Here is a 19456-nt window from a genome sequence, read left to right on the forward strand (position 1 = left end):
GGGGTCAAATAAATAAATATCTTTGAACAACTACTTCTAAACAAAAGGCCCAATGGGCCTGTATCACTCACCTGGTATTAATCTCACAATTGTAACCTTAAGAGTGGACTAAAATAAAGCTACAGGCAAAATATCAGTGTTTTGTCTTAAGTCATTCGAAAGAACCTGTTAAATGATTAAAACACATTTGACCCCTGTGACCTTAAAGTCAAACATGGACATTAAATTGAACAAACTCTATAGCCTTCCTCACTGAATGCAACTTGTCAAACATCACCCTAATGGCCCTATACCTTTTGTTTATTGAGGTGATTTTTAAAGATTTATGCACTTTGGACCAAATGTGAGCTTGAAAGTATGTCAATGTCATTCACATGAACACAGATCACCCGGGAACCTTAAGTTATTCAAAAGTTGTTTTTAAATGTTTTTAAGACAAATAACCCCTGTGACCTTGAATATGGTCATTAATTTAAACAAACTTGGTAGTGTGTCATCCCAACATACTACTGGCCAAATATCACCCTGGGTATTTTGGTTATTCAGAAGAAGTCGTTTAAAGATTTTAACATATTTGACCCCTGTGACCTTGAATATGAGTTAAGGTCATTTATTTGAACAAACTTTGTAGCCCTTCATCCCAGCATGCTACTGGTTGAATATCATCAGCATGGGCCTGTTGGTTATTTAGAGGAAGTTGTTTAATAGTTTAAACATATTTGACCCCTGTGACCTTTAAAATCGCCAAAGGTCATTTCTTTTTGCAAACTTGTTGGGCTTCATCTCATTTCCCTATCAGCCAAAGATCATGCTTCTGGGCTTTTCAGTTGATCAGAAGAAGTCATTTAAAGGTTTTAACAGATTTGACACCTATGACCTTGAATATGGGTCAAGGTAATTTCTTTTCGCAAACTTTATCAGGCTTCATCCTAGGAACCTATCAACCAAATATCACGCTTCTTGGCCTTTTAGTTAATCAGAAGAAGTCGTTTAAAGGTTTTAACAAATTTGACCCCTGTGACCTTGAATATGTGTCAAGGTTATTTCTTTTCTTAAACTTTGTCAGGCTTTATCCTAGGAACCTATCAGCCAAATATCATGCTTCTGGGCCTTTTGGTTAATCAGAAGAAGTCGTTTAAAGGTTTTAACAAATTTGACCCCTGTGACCTTGAATATGGGTCAAAATCATTTCTTTTCACAAACTTTGTCAGGCTTCATCTTAGGAACCTATCAGCCAAATATCACGCTTCTGGGCCTGTTGGTTAATCAGAAGAAGTTGTTTAGAGGTTTTAACAAATTTGACCCCTGTGACGTTGAATATGGGTCAAGGTCATTTCTTTTTGCAAACTTTGTTGGGCTTTATCCCAGCAACCAACTAGCTAAATATCATGACATTTGGCTCGTTGGTTATTGAGAAGAAGTCGTTCAAATGGAAAAGTTTACGCCGGGCGGACACCGGACGGACGCCGGACGCCGTGCCACGGCATAACCATGAGGCAAAGAGCAATGATAGTTGGCCAGTAGATACCTTGGATGAAGTGCTATTAAGTAGCCTCAATTGGATTACCTTGACCAATTTTAAAGGTCACATGGGTCAAATATATAAAGCTCTTTAAACAACTTCTGAAGAATAACCAGGAGGCCTAGGGTGACGATATTTGGCCAGTAGGTACCTTGGATGTAGTACTATTAACTTCCTCAAATAAATGACCTTGACCTCTTTTCAAGACCACAAGCATAAAAAAAACCCATTTTAAATAACTTCTGAATAACCAAAAGGCCTAGAGTAATTAAATTTGGCCAGTAGGTACCTGGGATGGAGTGATATAAAGTTTCTTTCAATGAATGACGCCAACCTACTTTCAAGGCCAAAGTGATCAAATATCTAAAAATGTTTTACACAACTTCTTAATTACCAGAAGGGCCAGGATGATGATTTTTAGCCAGTAGGTACCTGGTATTTATTGCTATCAAGTTACATCAAATTGATGACCTTGACTTAATATTTTGAAGGTCACTGGGGTAAAATATGTTAAAAATTTTCTGAATAACTAAAATACATATGGTGATGGTATTCGGTCAGTGGCATACTTTGATGTGGTGCTAAAAAGTTTTCTTCAATGAATGACCTTGACAGATTTTTAAGGTCATAGTGGTCAAATATATAAAAAAAAAAAAACAACTTCTGAATAACCAGAAGACCCAGGGCAATGATAGTTGGTCAGTAGGTACCTGGCATGGAATTCTATAAAGTTTTCCCAATAAATGGCCTTGACGTATTTCTAAGGTCAAAGGGGTCACCTTTAAACGACTTCTTCTTCATTTACGAAGAGGCCCTTAATGATGACCAGTAGCATGCTTACATATAGTACTCTCGCACCTCATACAGAGATATCCCTTGTCAAACCCCATACTAGATGTTTCTATCTCGTCTGATCTGTTTGGTACCTTTACGTGACATTTCACGAAGTTTTAACACAGCGATGTATTCATCCGCACGTTAACGGCTTGAAATCACCATTTGCATTATAAATATTCTGTTTTGTCGTTGTATGTATTGATTTGATGTTGTTAGATATCTGATGTCTATAGATAAACTATAATTTACACTGTGAAATACAGTGTCTACTTTGTAAGGTTGGACTACCTTTTTTATGCGGAAGCATTCAAATGCAGCTTGACCTGATCTGACTCAGTTACAGGTAGTAGATTTCATAATGAAGTTTCATTAAATCTGGAACATTTCTAGGCCACGAATATTGAATCTTTGGAAATATATGCAAAATTCCTTTTATTGAGAATATTTGCCCATGATTGCTATATTATCCAGGTGAGCAATACAGGCCCTCTGGGCCTCTTGCTTTTATAAATATTGGAAATTGTTTTAATTTACTTTGTTTCCATAGAAAAATAATGCTAACGTGCCAAAAAACATCAAAATACCTTAAATTTGACTAAATTAAAGACTTCAATCTTTTCCCAGGGGGAGGGGTGTGTTATGCCTCTAGATCCACCTGGATGGCTTTTACACCTTCAGTGCTTGGAAAGGGACCTTTGTCCTGTTAATTGCATGCATTTAGCACCATGAGTTATCAGTCCTGGATCTGTTTATTGATCCTTGATCCACCTCTGAATACAGAAATGTTTATTGAAACTGTGGGCAACTGATGAAACTGCTTATGTGGAGAGTTCATTTGATTCTAACACATGTGCACGATCAGATACACAATTCAATATTTTGAATCCGGCATAAAAATTGTCACAGTAATACCTTGTGTGACAATATCAGATAGTAGTGTTAAGATAGCTAATCTGATAAATTGAATATGAGACATACATGGTTACATGGTATTTACTAGGTAAGTATGGAGACAACAATTGGAAACTCAAATGACACCCTGTGGTCCTACATCCATCCCACAGAGAGTGTTCCTGAGGGCATCAGGTCAATGGTAGCCAACCGGATAGCTAGGACAGGCAAGGAATGGGTGGATGCCTTCGCACACTTCAACAGTGGCACGTAAGTACAGGTATTAGTGCCTCTGGTTACATCTACCACAGTACAGTCCAACCTGCTCATGTAACATTCCACAGTGATACATATCTACCACAGTACAGTCCAACCTGCTCATGTAGCATTCCACAGTGGTACATATCTACCACAGTATAGTCCAACCTGCTCATTTAACATTCCACAGTCTCATTTAACATTTCACAGTGGTACATATCTACCACAGTACAGACCAACCTGCTCATTTAACATTTCACAGCAGGTATTAGTGCCTCTGGTTACATCTACCACAGTACAGTCCAACCTGCTCATGTAGCATTCCACAGTGGTACATATCTACCACAGTAGAGACCAACCTGCTAATGTAACATTCCACAGTGGTACATATCTACCCCAGTACAGTCCAACCTGCTCATTTAACATTTCACAGTGGTACATATCTACACAGTACAGTCGAACCTGCTCATGTAACATTCCATAGTGGTATATATCTACCACAGTACAGTCCAACCTGCTCATTTAACATTCCACAGTCTCATTTAACATTTCACAGTGGTACATATCTACACAGTACAGTCGAACCTGCTCATGTAACATTCCACAGTGGTACGTATCTACCACAGTACAGTCCAACCTGCTCATGTAGCATTCCACAGTGGTACATATCTACCACAGTAGAGACCAACCTGCTCATGTAACATTCCACAGTGGTCCATATCTACCACAGTACAGTCCAACCTGCTCATGTAGCATTCCACAGTGGTACATATCTACCACAGTATAGTCCAACCTGCTCATGTAACATTCCACAGTGATACATATCTACCACAGTACAGTCCAACCTGCTCATTTAACATTTCACAGTGGTACATATCTACCACAGTACAGTCGAACCTGCTCATGTAACATTCCACAGTGGTATATATCTACCACAGTACAGTCCAACCTGTTCATGTAACATTCCACAGTGGTACATATCTACCACAGTACAGTCCAACCTGCTCATTTAACATTCCACAGTGGTACATATCTACCACAGTACAGTTCAACCTGCTCATGTATTATTCCACAGTGGTACATATCTACCACAGAACAGTTGAACCTGCGCATGTAACATTCCACAGTGGTACATATCTACCACAGTACAGTCCAACCTGCGCATGTAACATTCCACAGTGGTACATATCTACCACAGTACAGTTCAACCTGCTCATGTAATATTCCACAGTGGTACATATCTACCACAGTATAGTCCCACCTGCTCATTTAACATTCCACAGTGGTACATATCTACCACAGTACAGACCGACCTGCTCATTTAATATTCCACAGTGGTACATATCTACCACAGTATAGTCCAACCTGCTCATTTAACATTCCACAGTGGTACATATCTACCACAGTTCAGTCCAACCTGCTCATTTAACATTCCACAGTGGTACATATCTTTGTTGTATGTATAACTTTGTTGTAGGTATAACTTTGTTTTAGGTATAACTTTGTTGTCGGTATAACATTGTTGTAGGGATAACTTTGTTGTAGGTGTAACTTTGTTGTATGTGTAACTTTGTTGTAGGTACAACTTTGTTTTATGTATAAGTTTGTTGTAGGTCTAACTTTGTTGTAGGTACAACTTTGTTTTAGGTATAGCTCTGTTGTAGGTATAAGTTTGTTGTAGGTCTAACTTTGTTGTAGGTACATATCTACCACAGTATAGTCGAACCTGCTCACGTAACATTCCACAGTGGTATATATCTACCACAGTACAGCCCGACCTGCTCATTTAATATTACACAGTGGTACATATCTTTGTCGTATGTATAACTTTGTTGCAGGTATAACTTTGTTTTATGTATAAGTTTGTTGTATGTATAACGTTGTTGTAGGTATAACTTTTTTGTTGGTAAAACATTGTTGTAGGTATGACATTGTTGTAGGTATAACGTTGTAGGTATAACTTTTTTGTTGGTAAAACATTGTTGTAGGTATACATATCTACCACAGTTCAGTCCGACCTGCTCATTTAACATTCCACCGTGGTACATATCTTTGTTGCATGTATAACTTTGTTGTAGGTACATATCTACCACAGTTCAGTCCGACCTGCTCATTTAACATTCCACCGTGGTACATATCTTTGTTGTATGTTTAACTTTGTTGTCGGCATAACTTTGTTGTATGTATAACTTTGTAGTAGGTATAACTTTGTTTTAGGTATAACTCTGTTGTAGGTATAACTTTGTTGTAGGTATAACTTTGTTGTATGTATAACTTTGTTGTCGGTATAACATTGTTGTATGTATAACTCTGTTTTAGGTATAACTTTGTTGTAGGTATAACTTTGTTGTAGGTATAACTTTGGTGTTGTTATAACTTTGTTGTAGGTATAACTTTGGTGTAGTTATAACTTTGTTGTAGGTATAACATTGTTGTAGGTATAACATTGTTGTAGGTATAACTTTGGTGTAGTTATAACTTTGTTTTAGGTATAACTTTGTTGTAGGTATAACTTTGTTTTAGGTATAACATTGTTGTAGGTATAACTTTGTTGTATGAATAACTTTGTTGTAGGTACAACTTTGTTGTAGGTATAACTTTGTTGTAGGTATAACATTGTTGTAGGTATAACTTTGTTGTATGTATAACTTTGGTGTAGTTATAACATTGTTGTAGGTATAACTTTGTTGTAAGTATAACATTGTTGTAGGTATAACATTGTTGTATGTATAACTTTGGTGTAGTTATAACTTTGTTGTAGGTATAACTTTGTTGTATGTATAACTTTGTTTTAGGTATAACTTTGTTTGAGGTATAACATTGTTGTAGGTATAACTTTGTTGTAGGTATAACTTTGTTGTCGGTATAACATTGTTGTAGGTATAACTTTGTTGTAGGTATAACATTGTTGTAGGTATAACTTTGTTGTAGGTATAACTTTGTTGTAGGTATAACTTTGTTGTAGGTATAACTTTGTTGTAGGTATAACTTTGTTGTAGGTATAACTTTGTTGTAGGTATAACTTTGTTGTAGGTATAACTTTGTTGTAGGTATAACTTTGTTGTAGGTATAACTTTGTTGTAGGTATAACTTTGTTGTAGGTATAACTTTGTTGTAGGTATAACTTTGTTGTAGGTATAACTTTGTTGTAGGTATAACTTTGTTGTAGGTATAACTTTGTTGTAGGTATAACTTTGTTGTAGGTATAACTTTGTTGTAGGTATAACATTGTTGTAGGTATAACTTTGTTGTAGGTATAACTTTGTTGTAGGTATAACTTTGTTGTAGGTATAACTTTGTTGTAGGTATAACTTTGTTGTAGGTATAACTTTGTTGTAGGTATAACTTTGTTGTAGGTATAACTTTGTTGTAGGTATAACTTTGTTGTAGGTATAACTTTGTTGTAGGTATAACTTTGTTGTAGGTATAACTTTGTTGTAGGTATAACTTTGTTGTAGGTATAACTTTGTTGTAGGTATAACTTTGTTGTAGGTATAACTTTGTTGTAGGTATAACTTTGTTGTAGGTATAACTTTGTTGTAGGTATAACATTGTTGTAGGTATAACTTTGTTGTATGTATAACTTTGTTGTATGTATAACTTTGGTGTAGTTATAACATTGTTGCAGGTATAACTTTGTTGTAGGTATAACTTTGTTGTATGTATAACTTTGTTGTAGGTATAACTTTGTTGTAGTTATAACTTTGTTGTAGGTATAACTTTTTTGTTGGTAAAACATTGTTGTAGGTATAACTCTGTTGTAGGTATAACTTTGTTGTTGTTATAACTTTGTTGTAGGTATAACTTTGTTTTAGGTATAACTTTGTTGTAAGTATAACATTGTTGTAGGTATAACTTTGTTGTAGGTATAACTTTGTTGTAGTTATAACTTTGTTGTAGGTATAACTTTTTTGTTGGTAAAACATTGTTGTAGGTATAACTTTGTTGTAGGTATAACTTTGTTGTAGTTATAACTTTGTTGTAGGTATAACTTTTTTGTTGGTAAAACATTGTTGTAGGTATAACTTTGTTGTAGGTATAACATTGTTGTAGGTATAACTTTGTTGTAGGTATAACATTGTTGTAGGTATAACTTTGTTGTAGGTATAACTTTGGTGTAGTTATAACTTTGTTGTAGGTATAACTTTGTTGTAGTTATAACTTTGTTGTAGGTATAACAATGAGTGGATGGTTGTGGACTACAAACAATTTGTTCCAGGGAGGACAGATCTGACAGGAGTCTTGTATGTTCTGGAACAAATTCCGTAAGTAAACACTGCAAAATACTTCACATGTTATTGCTTCAAACACCACAAACAGCAGATGACACATGTAAACTGTCAAACACCGAAAACATCAGATGACACCTGTAAATTATCAAACATCAGATGACACATGTAAACTAACAAACACCACAAACAGAGACTCCAACAGTACATTTGTATGCCAGAGACTCCAACAGTACATTTGTATGTCAGAGACTCCAACAGTACATTTGTATGCCAGAGATTCCAACAGTACATTTTTATGTCAGAGACTCCAACAGTACATTTGTATGCCAGAGATTCCAATAGTACATTTTTATGTCAGAGACTCCAACAGTACATTTGTATGACAGAGACTTCAACAGTACATTTGTATGTGAGAGACTTCAACAGTACATTTGTATGACAGAGACTTCAACAGAACATTTGTATGTTAGAGACTTCAACAGTACATTTGTATGTGAGAGACTTCAACAGTACATTTGTATGACAGAGACTTCAACAGGACATTTGTATGTCAGAGACTTCAACAGTACATTTGTATAACAGAGACTTCAACAGTACATTTGTATGACAGAGACTTCAACAGGACATTTGTATGTCAGAGACTTCAACAGTGCATTTGTATGTCAGAGACTCCAACGGTACATTTGTATGACAGAGACTTCAACAGGACATTTGTATGTCAGAGACTTCAACAGTGCATTTGTATGTCAGAGACTCCAACGGTACATTTGTATGACAGAGACTTCAACAGGACATTTGTATGTCAGAGACTTCAACAGTACAATTTGTATATCAGAGACTTCAACAGTACATTTGTATAACAGAGACTTCAACAGTACATTTGTATGTGAGAGACTTCAACAGTACATTTGTATGACAGAGCCTTCAACAGTACATTTGTATGTCAGAGACGCCAAGAGAACATTTGTATGTCAGAGACTTCAACAGTGCATTTGTATGTCAGAGACTCCAACGGTACATTTGTATGACAGAGACTTCAACAGAACATTTGTATGTTAGAGACTTCAACAGTACATTTGTATGTGAGAGACTTCAACAGTACATTTGTATGACAGAGACTTCAACAGAACATTTGTATGTTAGAGACTTCAACAGTACATTTGTATGTCAGAGATTCCAACAGTACATTTTTGTGTCAGAGACTCCAACAGTACATTTGTATGCCAGAGAATCCAACAGTACATTTGTATGTCAGAGACACCAATAGAACATTTGTATGTCAGAGACTTCAACAGTGCATTTGTATGTCAGAGACTCCAACGGTACATTTGTATGCCAGAGACTTCAACAGTACATTTGTATGCCAGAGACTCCAACAGTACATTTGTATGCCAGAGAATCCAACAGTACATTTGTATGTCAGAGACTCCAACAGTACATTTGTATGTCAGAGATTCCAACAGTACATTTTTATGTCAGAGACTCCAACAGTACATTTGTATGACAGAGACTTCAACAGTACATTTGTATGTCAGACTTCAACAGTACATTTGTATGCCAGAGACGCCAATAGAACATTTGTATGCCAGAGACTTCAACAGTACATTTGTATGTCAGAGACTCCAACAGTACATTTGTATGCCAGAGACTTCAACAGTACATTTGTATGACAGAGACTTCAATAGAACATTTGTATGTCAGAGACTTCAACAGTACATTTGTATGTCAGAGACTTCAACAGTACATTTGTATGTCAGAGACTTCAACAGTACATTTGTATGTCAGAGACTCCAATAGTACATTTGTATGCCAGAGACTCCAACAGTACATTTGTATGACAGAGACTGCAATAGTACATTTGTATGTCAGAGACTTCAACAGTACATTTGTATGTCAGAGACTTCAACAGTACATTTGTATGTCAGAGACTTCAACAGTACATTTGTATGTCAGAGACTCCAACAGTACATTTGTATGTCAGAGACTCCAATAGTACATTTGTATGCCAGAGATTCCAACAGTACATTTGTATGACATAGACTCAATATTTCTGTAGAGGATGTATTTTAAAAACAAAGTTGATTGTCTTGTAATTGTATTTGTGTAATTTCTTAGTTATTACTATTTAACTTGTTTAGAAAGCTGACTTCCAGTTTAATCTACCTTTTGAAGAAAACAACAATTGTCAATGTAGTGATTTCAATATTTCATTACTTTATGAAGCTGCCTATGATATTAGCTGTTAGTGGAGAGATAGAAATGTACATATTTTCGAACGAATAACAAACTCATTGTCAGTTTATCATTTAAAATACCACATAGTTGGTTTAGCTGCATATCTAACATTTGGAGATTTTTTTTTAAAAACAGCGAAGTTTCACAACTAATCAATTATTATGTTTAAAAAAAGCATTTTAAAATGTTTTTTCAAGCACACTTATTTCTATGCGTTAAACTTTTCTCAAATAACTGATGTTCACCTACAGTAAAACTGGAATAAATCCTCGGGGCCAATACAAATATGTGATCTCGGGGCCAATACAAATATGTGATCTCGGGGCCAATACAAATATGTGATTTATCTGATTATTCGACTCTTCCCTGTTGTATAGATAGTGTTGGAGAACTTGAATGATCTGAGATGTATTCCGTTATCTGTTAGAGAATCTCAGAATAAAATCAACATGTAATCGTCATGTTTTTGATGCAGTGAAATGATTTTATAGCAGTTAAATGAATTTTAATACTGGAAATATTTTCAAACATTAACAAATAAATTACATACCTCTAGATAAATTATTATACCCCCCACAATGAAGCTTAAATATCCAGGTGAGTAATACAGGCCCTCTAGGCCTCTTGTTAGGAGTTTGGTTTATGCAATTGAATTTTGTTTGAAAATAATGAATTCATTTTGATATCTGTTTTCCTATGTTACAGGGGATTGATTGAGTACGAGGACCTGACTCCGCTGCTAATGAAACAAACTTACTGGCCGAGCTACAATGTACCGTAAGTAAAACACACTTACTGGCCGAGCTACAATGAACCGTAAGTAAAACACACTTACTGGCGGAGCTATAATGTACCGTAAGTAAAACACACTTACTGGCCGAGCTATAATGTACCGTAAGTAAACCCACTTACTGGACAAGCTACAATGTACCGTAAGTAAAACACACTTACTGGCGGAGCTATAATGTACCGTAAGTAAAACCCACTTACTGGCCGAGCTACAATGTACCGTAAGTCAAACAAACTTACTGGCCGAGCTACAATGTACCGTAAGTAAAACACACTTCCTGGCCGAGCTACAATGTACCGTAAGTAAAACACAATTACTGGCCGAGCTACAATGTACCGTAAGTAAAACACACTTACTGGACAAGCTACAATGTACCGTAAGTAGAATTAACAGCTATACGTGGTGATTTAATGTTAAGTGTCTAATCTGTTCATGTGTCTGATCTGTTCAAGTTAAGTGTCATATCTGTTCATGTGTCATATCAAGTCATAACAACAGGTAAACAACAGAACAGTATAACAGTGTATCATCACAGTCATAACAACAGGTAAACAACAAAACAGTATAACAGTGTATCATCACAGTCATATGTGTCTGATCTGTTCAAGTTAAGTGTCATATCTGTTCATGTGTCATATCAAGTCATAACAACAGGTAAACAACAGAACAGTATGACAGTGTATCATCACAGTCATAACAACAGGTAAACAACATAACAGTGTATCATCACAGTCATAACAGGAAAAAAACAGAACAGTATAACAGTGTATCATTACAGTCATAACAACAGGTAAACAACAGAACCGTATAACCCTGTATCATCACAGTCATAACACCAGGTAAACAACAGAACAGTATAACAATGTATCATCACAGTTACCGTAAGTAAAACACACTTACTGGCGGAGCTATAATGTACCGTAAGTAAAACACACTTACTGGCCGAGCTACAATGTACCGTAAGTAAAACACACTTACTGGACAAGCTACAATGTACCGTAAGTAGAATTAACAGCTATACGTGGTGATTTAATGTTAAGTGTCTAATCTGTTCATTTGTCTGATCTGTTCAAGTTAAGTGTCATATCTGTTCATGTGTCATATCAAGTCATAACAACAGGTAAACAACAGAACATTATAACAGTGTATCATCACAGTCATAACAACAGGGAAACAACAGAACAGTATAACAATGCATCATCACAGTCATAACAACATGGACAGATCAGATACTTAACATGAACAGATCAGACACTTAACATGAACAGATTAGACACTTAACATGAACAGATATGACACTTAACATGAACAGATTACACACTTAAAAAGAAAAGTTAGGACACATGAACAGACATGACACGTAACATGAACATATATGTCACTTAACATGAACAGATATAACACTTAACATGAACAGATATGACACTTATAACAACAGGTAAACAACAGAACTGTATAACAATGCATCATCACAGTCATAACAACATGGACAGATCAGACACATAACATGAACAGATCAGACACTTAACATGAACAGATTAGACACTTAACATGAACAGATATGACACTTAACATGAACAGGTATGACACTTAACATGAACAGATTACACACTTAAAAAGAAAAGTTAGGACACATGAACAGACATGACACGTAACATGAACATATATGTCACTTAACATGAACAGATATAACACTTAACATGAACAGATATGACACTTATAACAACAGGTAAACAACAGAACTGTATAACAATGTATCATCACAGTCATAACATCAGGTAAACAACAGAACAGTATAACAATGTATCATAACAGTCATAACAGGTAAACAACAGAACAGTATAACAATGCATCATCACAGTCATAACAACATGGACAGATCAGACACTTAACATGAACAGATCAGACACTTAACATGAACAGATTAGACACTTAACATGAACAGATATGACACTTTACATGAACAGATTACACACTTAACATGCACAGATATGACACTTAACATGAACAGATATGACACTTAACATGAACAGATTACACACTTAACATGCACAGATATGACACTTAACATGAACAGATATGACACTTAACATGAACAGATATGACACTTAACATGAAAAGATCGGACACATGAACAGATATGACATGTTACATGAACAGATATGACACTTAAATGAACAGATGAGACATGTAACATGAACAGATAAGACACGTAACATGAACAGATTAGACACATGAACAGATATGACACTTAAATGAACAGATGAGACATTTAACATGAACAGAAATGACACTTAACATGAACAGATGAGACACTTAACATGAACAGATTAGACACATGAACAGATATGACACATAAATGAACAGATGAGACATTTAACATGAACAGATTAGACACTAAACGTGAACAGATAAGACATGTAACATGAACAGATAAGACACGTAACATGAACAGATTACACACTTAACATGAACAGATATGACACTTAACATGAACAGATTACACACTTAACATGAAAAGATCGGACACATGAACAGATATGACACGTAACATGAACATATATGTCACTTAACATGAACAGATATGACACTTAACATGAACAGATATGACACTTAACATGAACAGGTATGACACTTAACATGAACAGATTACACACTTAACATGCACAGATATGACACTTAACATGAACAGATAAGACACTTAACATGCACAGATATGACACTTAACATGAACAGATATGACACTTAACATGAACAGATAAGACACTTAACATGCACAGATATGACACTTAACATGAACAGATAAGACACGTAACATGAACAGAAATGACACTTAACATGAACAGATTAGACACTTAACATGAACTGATATGACATTTAACCTGAATAGCTATGACACATGAACAGATATGACATTTAACCTGAATAGATAAGACACTGAACATGAACATATAAGATGCTTAACATGAATAAGTAACTATTGTTTAAAAATATTGTGACATATTTAAAGTAAATCATAATGAAGTGACTTACAATGACATAATTATTGTGTTAGGTACTTTGACAAAGTGTTCAATATGAGTGGAATGCCTGACATGGTGGAGAAGTATGGCGACTGGTTCACCTGGGACAAGACTCCACGAGCTCTCATCTTCGGTCGCGATCATCACAGGGTGGTGGATCTCGACTCCATGATCAAACTCATGAGGTAACTGTTCATCAGTGTGAAATGTTGTTATCTATGACATGAGGTAACTGTTCATCAGTGTGAAATGTCGTTATCTATATATATAGAAGCTCTTGCTGATTTTTTCATATTTCTCCATGAGTAAGCAATTAAATTTCGTTTCTGCATGCCTTTAAGTATAGTGGTATTCTGCATGCCTTTAAGTAAAGTGGTATTTTGCATGCCTTTAAGTAAAGTGGTATTTTGCATGCCTTTAAGTATAGTGGTATTCTGCATGCCTTTAAGTATAGTGGTATTCTGCATGACTTTAAGTATAGTGGTATTCTGCATGTCTTTAAGTAAAGTGGTATTCTGCATGCCTTTAAGTATAGTGGTATTAGAGTCAATAAGAGTTTTGTTTTGACAATGTTCTATGCACTATTCACACAACTTTTGCTTCAATAAAAAAAAATCACTGTAATTTTGTACAAAATTTAACTTCTGTCTTTTTTACCCTGCAACCAATATCAGCTCATTGCATATTTGAGAATAAATATTTTTGTATCAAAAAAGACTTAGCAAGTACATCCATCTTTATATTGGACCATAGTGATGTTAAAGGAAGTGAACCATCTAGTCACTTGTTACTGACTCGACTTGAGGTGGTGAACCATCTAGTCACTTGTTACTGACTCGACTAGAGATAGTAAACCACCTAGTCACTTGTTACTGGCTCGACTTGAGGTGGTGAACCATCTAGTCACTTGTTACTGACTCAACTAGAAGTATGTCACAGTGGTGAATCATCTAGTCATTTGTTACTGAATCATCTAGAGGTATGTCACAATGGTGAACCATCTTGTCACTTGTTACTGACTCAACTAGAGGTGGTGAACCATCTAGTCACTTGTAACTGACTCAACTAGAAGTATGTCACAGTGGTGAACCATCTAGTCACTTATTACTGATTCGACTAGAGGTATGTCACAGTGGTGAACCATCTTGTCACTTGTTACTGACTCAACTAGAGGTGGTGAATCATCTAGTCATTTGTTACTGAATCATCTAGAGGTATGTCACAGTGGTGAACCATCTAGTCACTTATTACTGATTCGACTAGAGGTATGTCACAGTGATGAACCATCTGGTCACTTGTTACTGACTCACAACTGCACACAATTAATATTTGGCTTTCACTCACTGATACCTCATTAGTAAAGTGAGCATTAAAGGATATTCTCTCAGCTAGTGACATTAAGTCCAATATGTTTTTCCTTTTACCACATCCAAAAATTATTAAACTGAAAAATCAAGTGCTTGTTCTAGTTATATTTTGATATTTTCATACATTTTAAAACAGAAAGCATCATAAGGATTGATGAGTATGTCGGTGCATGAGACTAGCGTATACTGTTCCACCCTATGATATTGCTGTTGTTTATTTCAGATACAATGACTTTACCCACGATCCTCTGTCCAGATGTAATTGCACACCCCCTTACAGTGCTGAGAATGCAATATCTGCACGATGTGACCTGAATCCTGCAAGTGGCAGTTATCCAATCAGTGCTCTAGGTCATAGGTCACATGGAGGCACTGACATGAAGGTATATATGTAGATCAGTGTAGCGTATGTTGAGGGTTAGTGTAGATCAGTGTAGTGTGTGTTGGCCTGTTGTCTGTTGAGGGTTAGTGTAGATCAGTGTAGAGTATGTTGAGGGTTAGTGTAGATCAGTGTAGCGTGTGTTGGCCTGTTATCTGTTGAGGGTTAGTGTAGATCAGTGTAGCGTATGTTGGCCTGTTATCTGTTGAGGGTTAGTGTAGATCAGTGTAGCGTATGTTGGCCTGTTATCTGTTGAGGGTTAGTGTAGATCAGTTTAGCGTGTGTTGGCCTGTTGTCTATTGAGGGTTAGTGTAGATCAGTGTAGCATGTGTTGAGGGTTAGTGTAGATCAGTGTAGTGTGTGTTGGCCTGTTGTCTGTTGAGGGTTAGTGTAGATCAGTGTAGTGTGTGTTGGCCTGTTGTATGTTGAGGGTTAGTGTAGATCAGTGTAGTGTATGTTGGCCTGTTATCTGTTGAGGGTTAGTGTAGATCAGTGTAGCGTGTGTTGGCCTGTTGTCTGTTGAGGGTTAGTGTAAGTCAGTGTAGCATGTTTAATCCAAAATTGGTTCCCCTTCACCCAAAGATGCTTCTTACCAAATATGGAACAAATCCTTTCATTCCTACAGAAGAAGGAGGATTTTAAAGAATTTTCTATATTACCCCTATTGGGCCCCGCCCCTCAGCACCCAGAGGGGTCAGACCCACCATTTATACAAAATTTGTTCTCCTTCCCCCAAGGTTGCTTTTTACCAAATTTGGTCAAAATCTGCTAAGTCGTTAATGACTAGTAGCGTTTTAAAGGAAAAGTTGACGGACGGACGACAGACGCTGTGGTATGGCATAAGCTCACCATGGTCCTTCGGACCAGTTGAGCTAACAAGGGATCCCAGAGGGATCTTGGCGCCCACCTCTGTACCATCTTTATAAGTTCTTTGTCCGTTTGATCTTTTCTCTAATCTGTTTGATCAAGTCATCTTAACAGTAAATGCACCTTGAGGTAACTTTTGATCTAAACTTAATACTGCTGTGTATAAAAGACAACCTTCAAAGTGAGTTTGTCATTTCACATATTTACTAGTACAGTACTTAAGGTCATAGGGAGTGTATTGATAAACGGAAGTAGAAAGTACATCCCTAGTTGAAAATCCAGTGTAGAGAGACAGTATCACAATTTCCGTATATTCGAATGTTTAATATTAAACTGATGAATATTGTATGTTTATTATTGACAGAACAGTGTTTTCTCTCAATATTAAAGTATTTCAAAGCAATGCAGGCATTAATTCAGGTTTTTTTTTATCAATGAGCCACATGTATCCATTTTCTGTACTTCAGGAAACCGGCTACCTATTTCACTACTGTGATTTTTTCAAGAAAGATAACTCTTACCTGCAATTACTATGTGCATATGATTTTATTATAAAATGTCAATTTTTAATCGTTTATAGAAAATTTATTTGACATAATTTCAGCATTAATTAAACTGATATACATTAATGTTATACTTATCTATGGCAGTATCTTTTTTAATGACATTATTTTGCAAAATATTTTGTCTTTCATTGTTTAAAAATATTTTGTCTTTCATTGTTTTTTTCAAGTCACTCCTTTTTACATAAATTTTTATTTGAATTCCATAAAATTATGACAACCTATATTTTTTTTGTGGCAGAAAATTTTCTTTACTTCAAAGCAATATAACTACAAAATTTGAGGAAATTCTACTGAGAAATGGCGACACAATCTTATTACCTTAATGTGACAGAAATAGAACCGATCATTGCAATATGAGAAAGATCTGATAAGTTCTTCCTTTGACCATTTTGTTTTTATGATCAGTCTCAAACAAACATGCACAACTAGGGATCATGGGGAACCTACATATCAAATTTGAGAAAGATCCCTCTGGTACTTCCTGAGAAATAGCGATAACAAAAATTGTTAAAGGACGGACAATGAATGATGGACGGACGGACCACGGACAGACCAGACGCAGGGCGATTTGACTCTGATGGTGGGCTAAAAACATAAGGGGAAAACAGGCTGAGAACATAAGGGGAAAACAGGCTAAAAACATAAGGGGAAAACAGGCTAAAAACATAAGGGGAAAACAGGCTGAAAATAGAATGGAGAGTTTGGTTATGCTCACTTTATATTGCTTTTGAAAACTCTTTTCACTGTATTTTTGGTGTAGGTGACCAGTGCTGGACTGTTCCAAGCTCACACCTTTGTAACGGTCAGTGGACCAACCTCTGACCAGCAGCCACCCTTCCAGTGGAGTACGGCAGACTTTGCTGATGAATGCCCTCATGCTGGCCACCCTGACATCTTCAACTTTGACCCCATCCAGTTTGACGGAACAGTCAACTACAAGCCTTATCCTTTATACAAACCTGAACATAAAGGAATACACTAGTCACAAAATCTGTGTCAACCAAAAGTGCCATTCCAAATAAAATTGTCTTGATTCCTTCACAATTCACTAACAAGTTCAGTATAAAGTAGATGAACACTGCAAAGACCAAGCAAACTAAACTGTTAAATAATCATAGAGCTATGAGCTTTATCATTACTATTTATATATTGATGTGTTTGGTGTTGATGTGTTTGATGTTGATGTATTTGGTGTTGATGTATTTGATGGAGACCTTGGACAAAAACTGTTCTATCTACTATCTACATACTACAACACAAGGACAATGGTGTCTTGTTCCAGTTTTCTAAATTAATACAACAAGAGGCCCAGAAGAAGTTGTTTAAAGTTTTTAACATATTTGACCCCTGTGACCTTGAAAATAGGTGAAGGTCATTTATTTGAACAACCTTGGTAGCCCTTCATCCTAGTTTGCTTCTGGCCAAATATCATCACCCTAGGCCTTTTGGTTTTTAAGAAGATGTTCGGGCAGGTGAGCTAAAACTGTGAGTTGAGAAATGATTTGTTGACCTGAATTGTGTCCGTTGTAACCTGTGTTTATATGGCAATAGTAGTGTGACCTTCCTCCAAACAGTGATTATTTTATTAATTGTATTTTTAATCACTGTTAAACAAAAACAAAAAAATAATCTATATATATATATTAAATATTTGTAACTAAATCAGTACACATCAAGTTCATATTACCACAGTGTGATATACATGTAAAGTTATGTACAGCACAGACAAATCCTTCGGGCCAGGTGAGTTAAAAATCTGGATCCTATAATCTAAGATGGCTGCCATATGTAGTTGTTCTGTTGCCCAGATCTGTTAGTAGTTTATGGTGTTTGTAAGATTACATACATTCTGTAGGTGTGATATATGCCTCGTTACTTAAACCTTAGATGATTGCCGAGGCTTCTACCTGGAAATTAGGGGATTAAATACAATCCGGCCAGTACCAGGTGGGGTTGACATGACTGGTATGCTTTACTAAATTTTAGGTAGAGTGGACTGCTGTAAGTATAATATGTTGGAGGTTAGGAAACATTGTGTGTGTATGAAGATTGAAAGCTTGTACACACAGATTCATTCAATGTCACAAAATGTTTATGTAATTATTATATAAGATGTTCACGACAAAGTCAATGTGATGACTCATTAATCCAGTCAACCCTTTTACCTGGCAAGAAAGTAAGATAAGTGGGTAAATGGTGGCAGGATTAATGAACTGTATAGAATAAAGAATATATATAATGAGAAATTGGAGGATGTAATAAAGTATTTAATTCATAATTCATTTCCTGTTTTTATTGGATTGGCTCCATAATTTCAAGTATAACCGCTAATTTTCATCTTAATTTGAATTACTGACGATGTGGGATGTTGTTTGGTTTGTATAGGTAATGTAATGTGGACTGTTTTGTCAAGTGTGAAAAAATGAAACAAGTGGCCTGGAGGGCCTGTACCACTCACTTGGATAATTAAGTTACCATGGCAGATATTC

General features: G+C 35.9%; 1 protein-coding gene across 1 annotated transcript in view; it reads left to right on the top strand.

Annotated features, from left to right (window-relative positions):
• Positions 1-18333, top strand: part of LOC110456007 (putative phospholipase B-like 2) — a 39946-nt gene extending 21613 nt beyond the window's left edge. Inside the window, exons 6-11 of the mRNA XM_021506517.1 lie at positions 3360-3520; positions 7681-7773; positions 10681-10752; positions 13821-13973; positions 15379-15538; positions 17728-18333. Of these exons, the coding sequence (XP_021362192.1) occupies positions 3360-3520; positions 7681-7773; positions 10681-10752; positions 13821-13973; positions 15379-15538; positions 17728-17949 (861 nt within the window). The 3' untranslated portion in view covers positions 17950-18333. The remainder of the gene's footprint in view (positions 1-3359; positions 3521-7680; positions 7774-10680; positions 10753-13820; positions 13974-15378; positions 15539-17727) is intronic.
• Positions 18334-19456: the final 1123 nt, after the last annotated feature.

This window comes from Mizuhopecten yessoensis, unplaced genomic scaffold (assembly GCF_002113885.1).
Source record: "Mizuhopecten yessoensis strain PY_sf001 unplaced genomic scaffold, ASM211388v2 scaffold8463, whole genome shotgun sequence".
Lineage (NCBI taxonomy): Eukaryota > Metazoa > Mollusca > Bivalvia > Pectinida > Pectinidae > Mizuhopecten > Mizuhopecten yessoensis.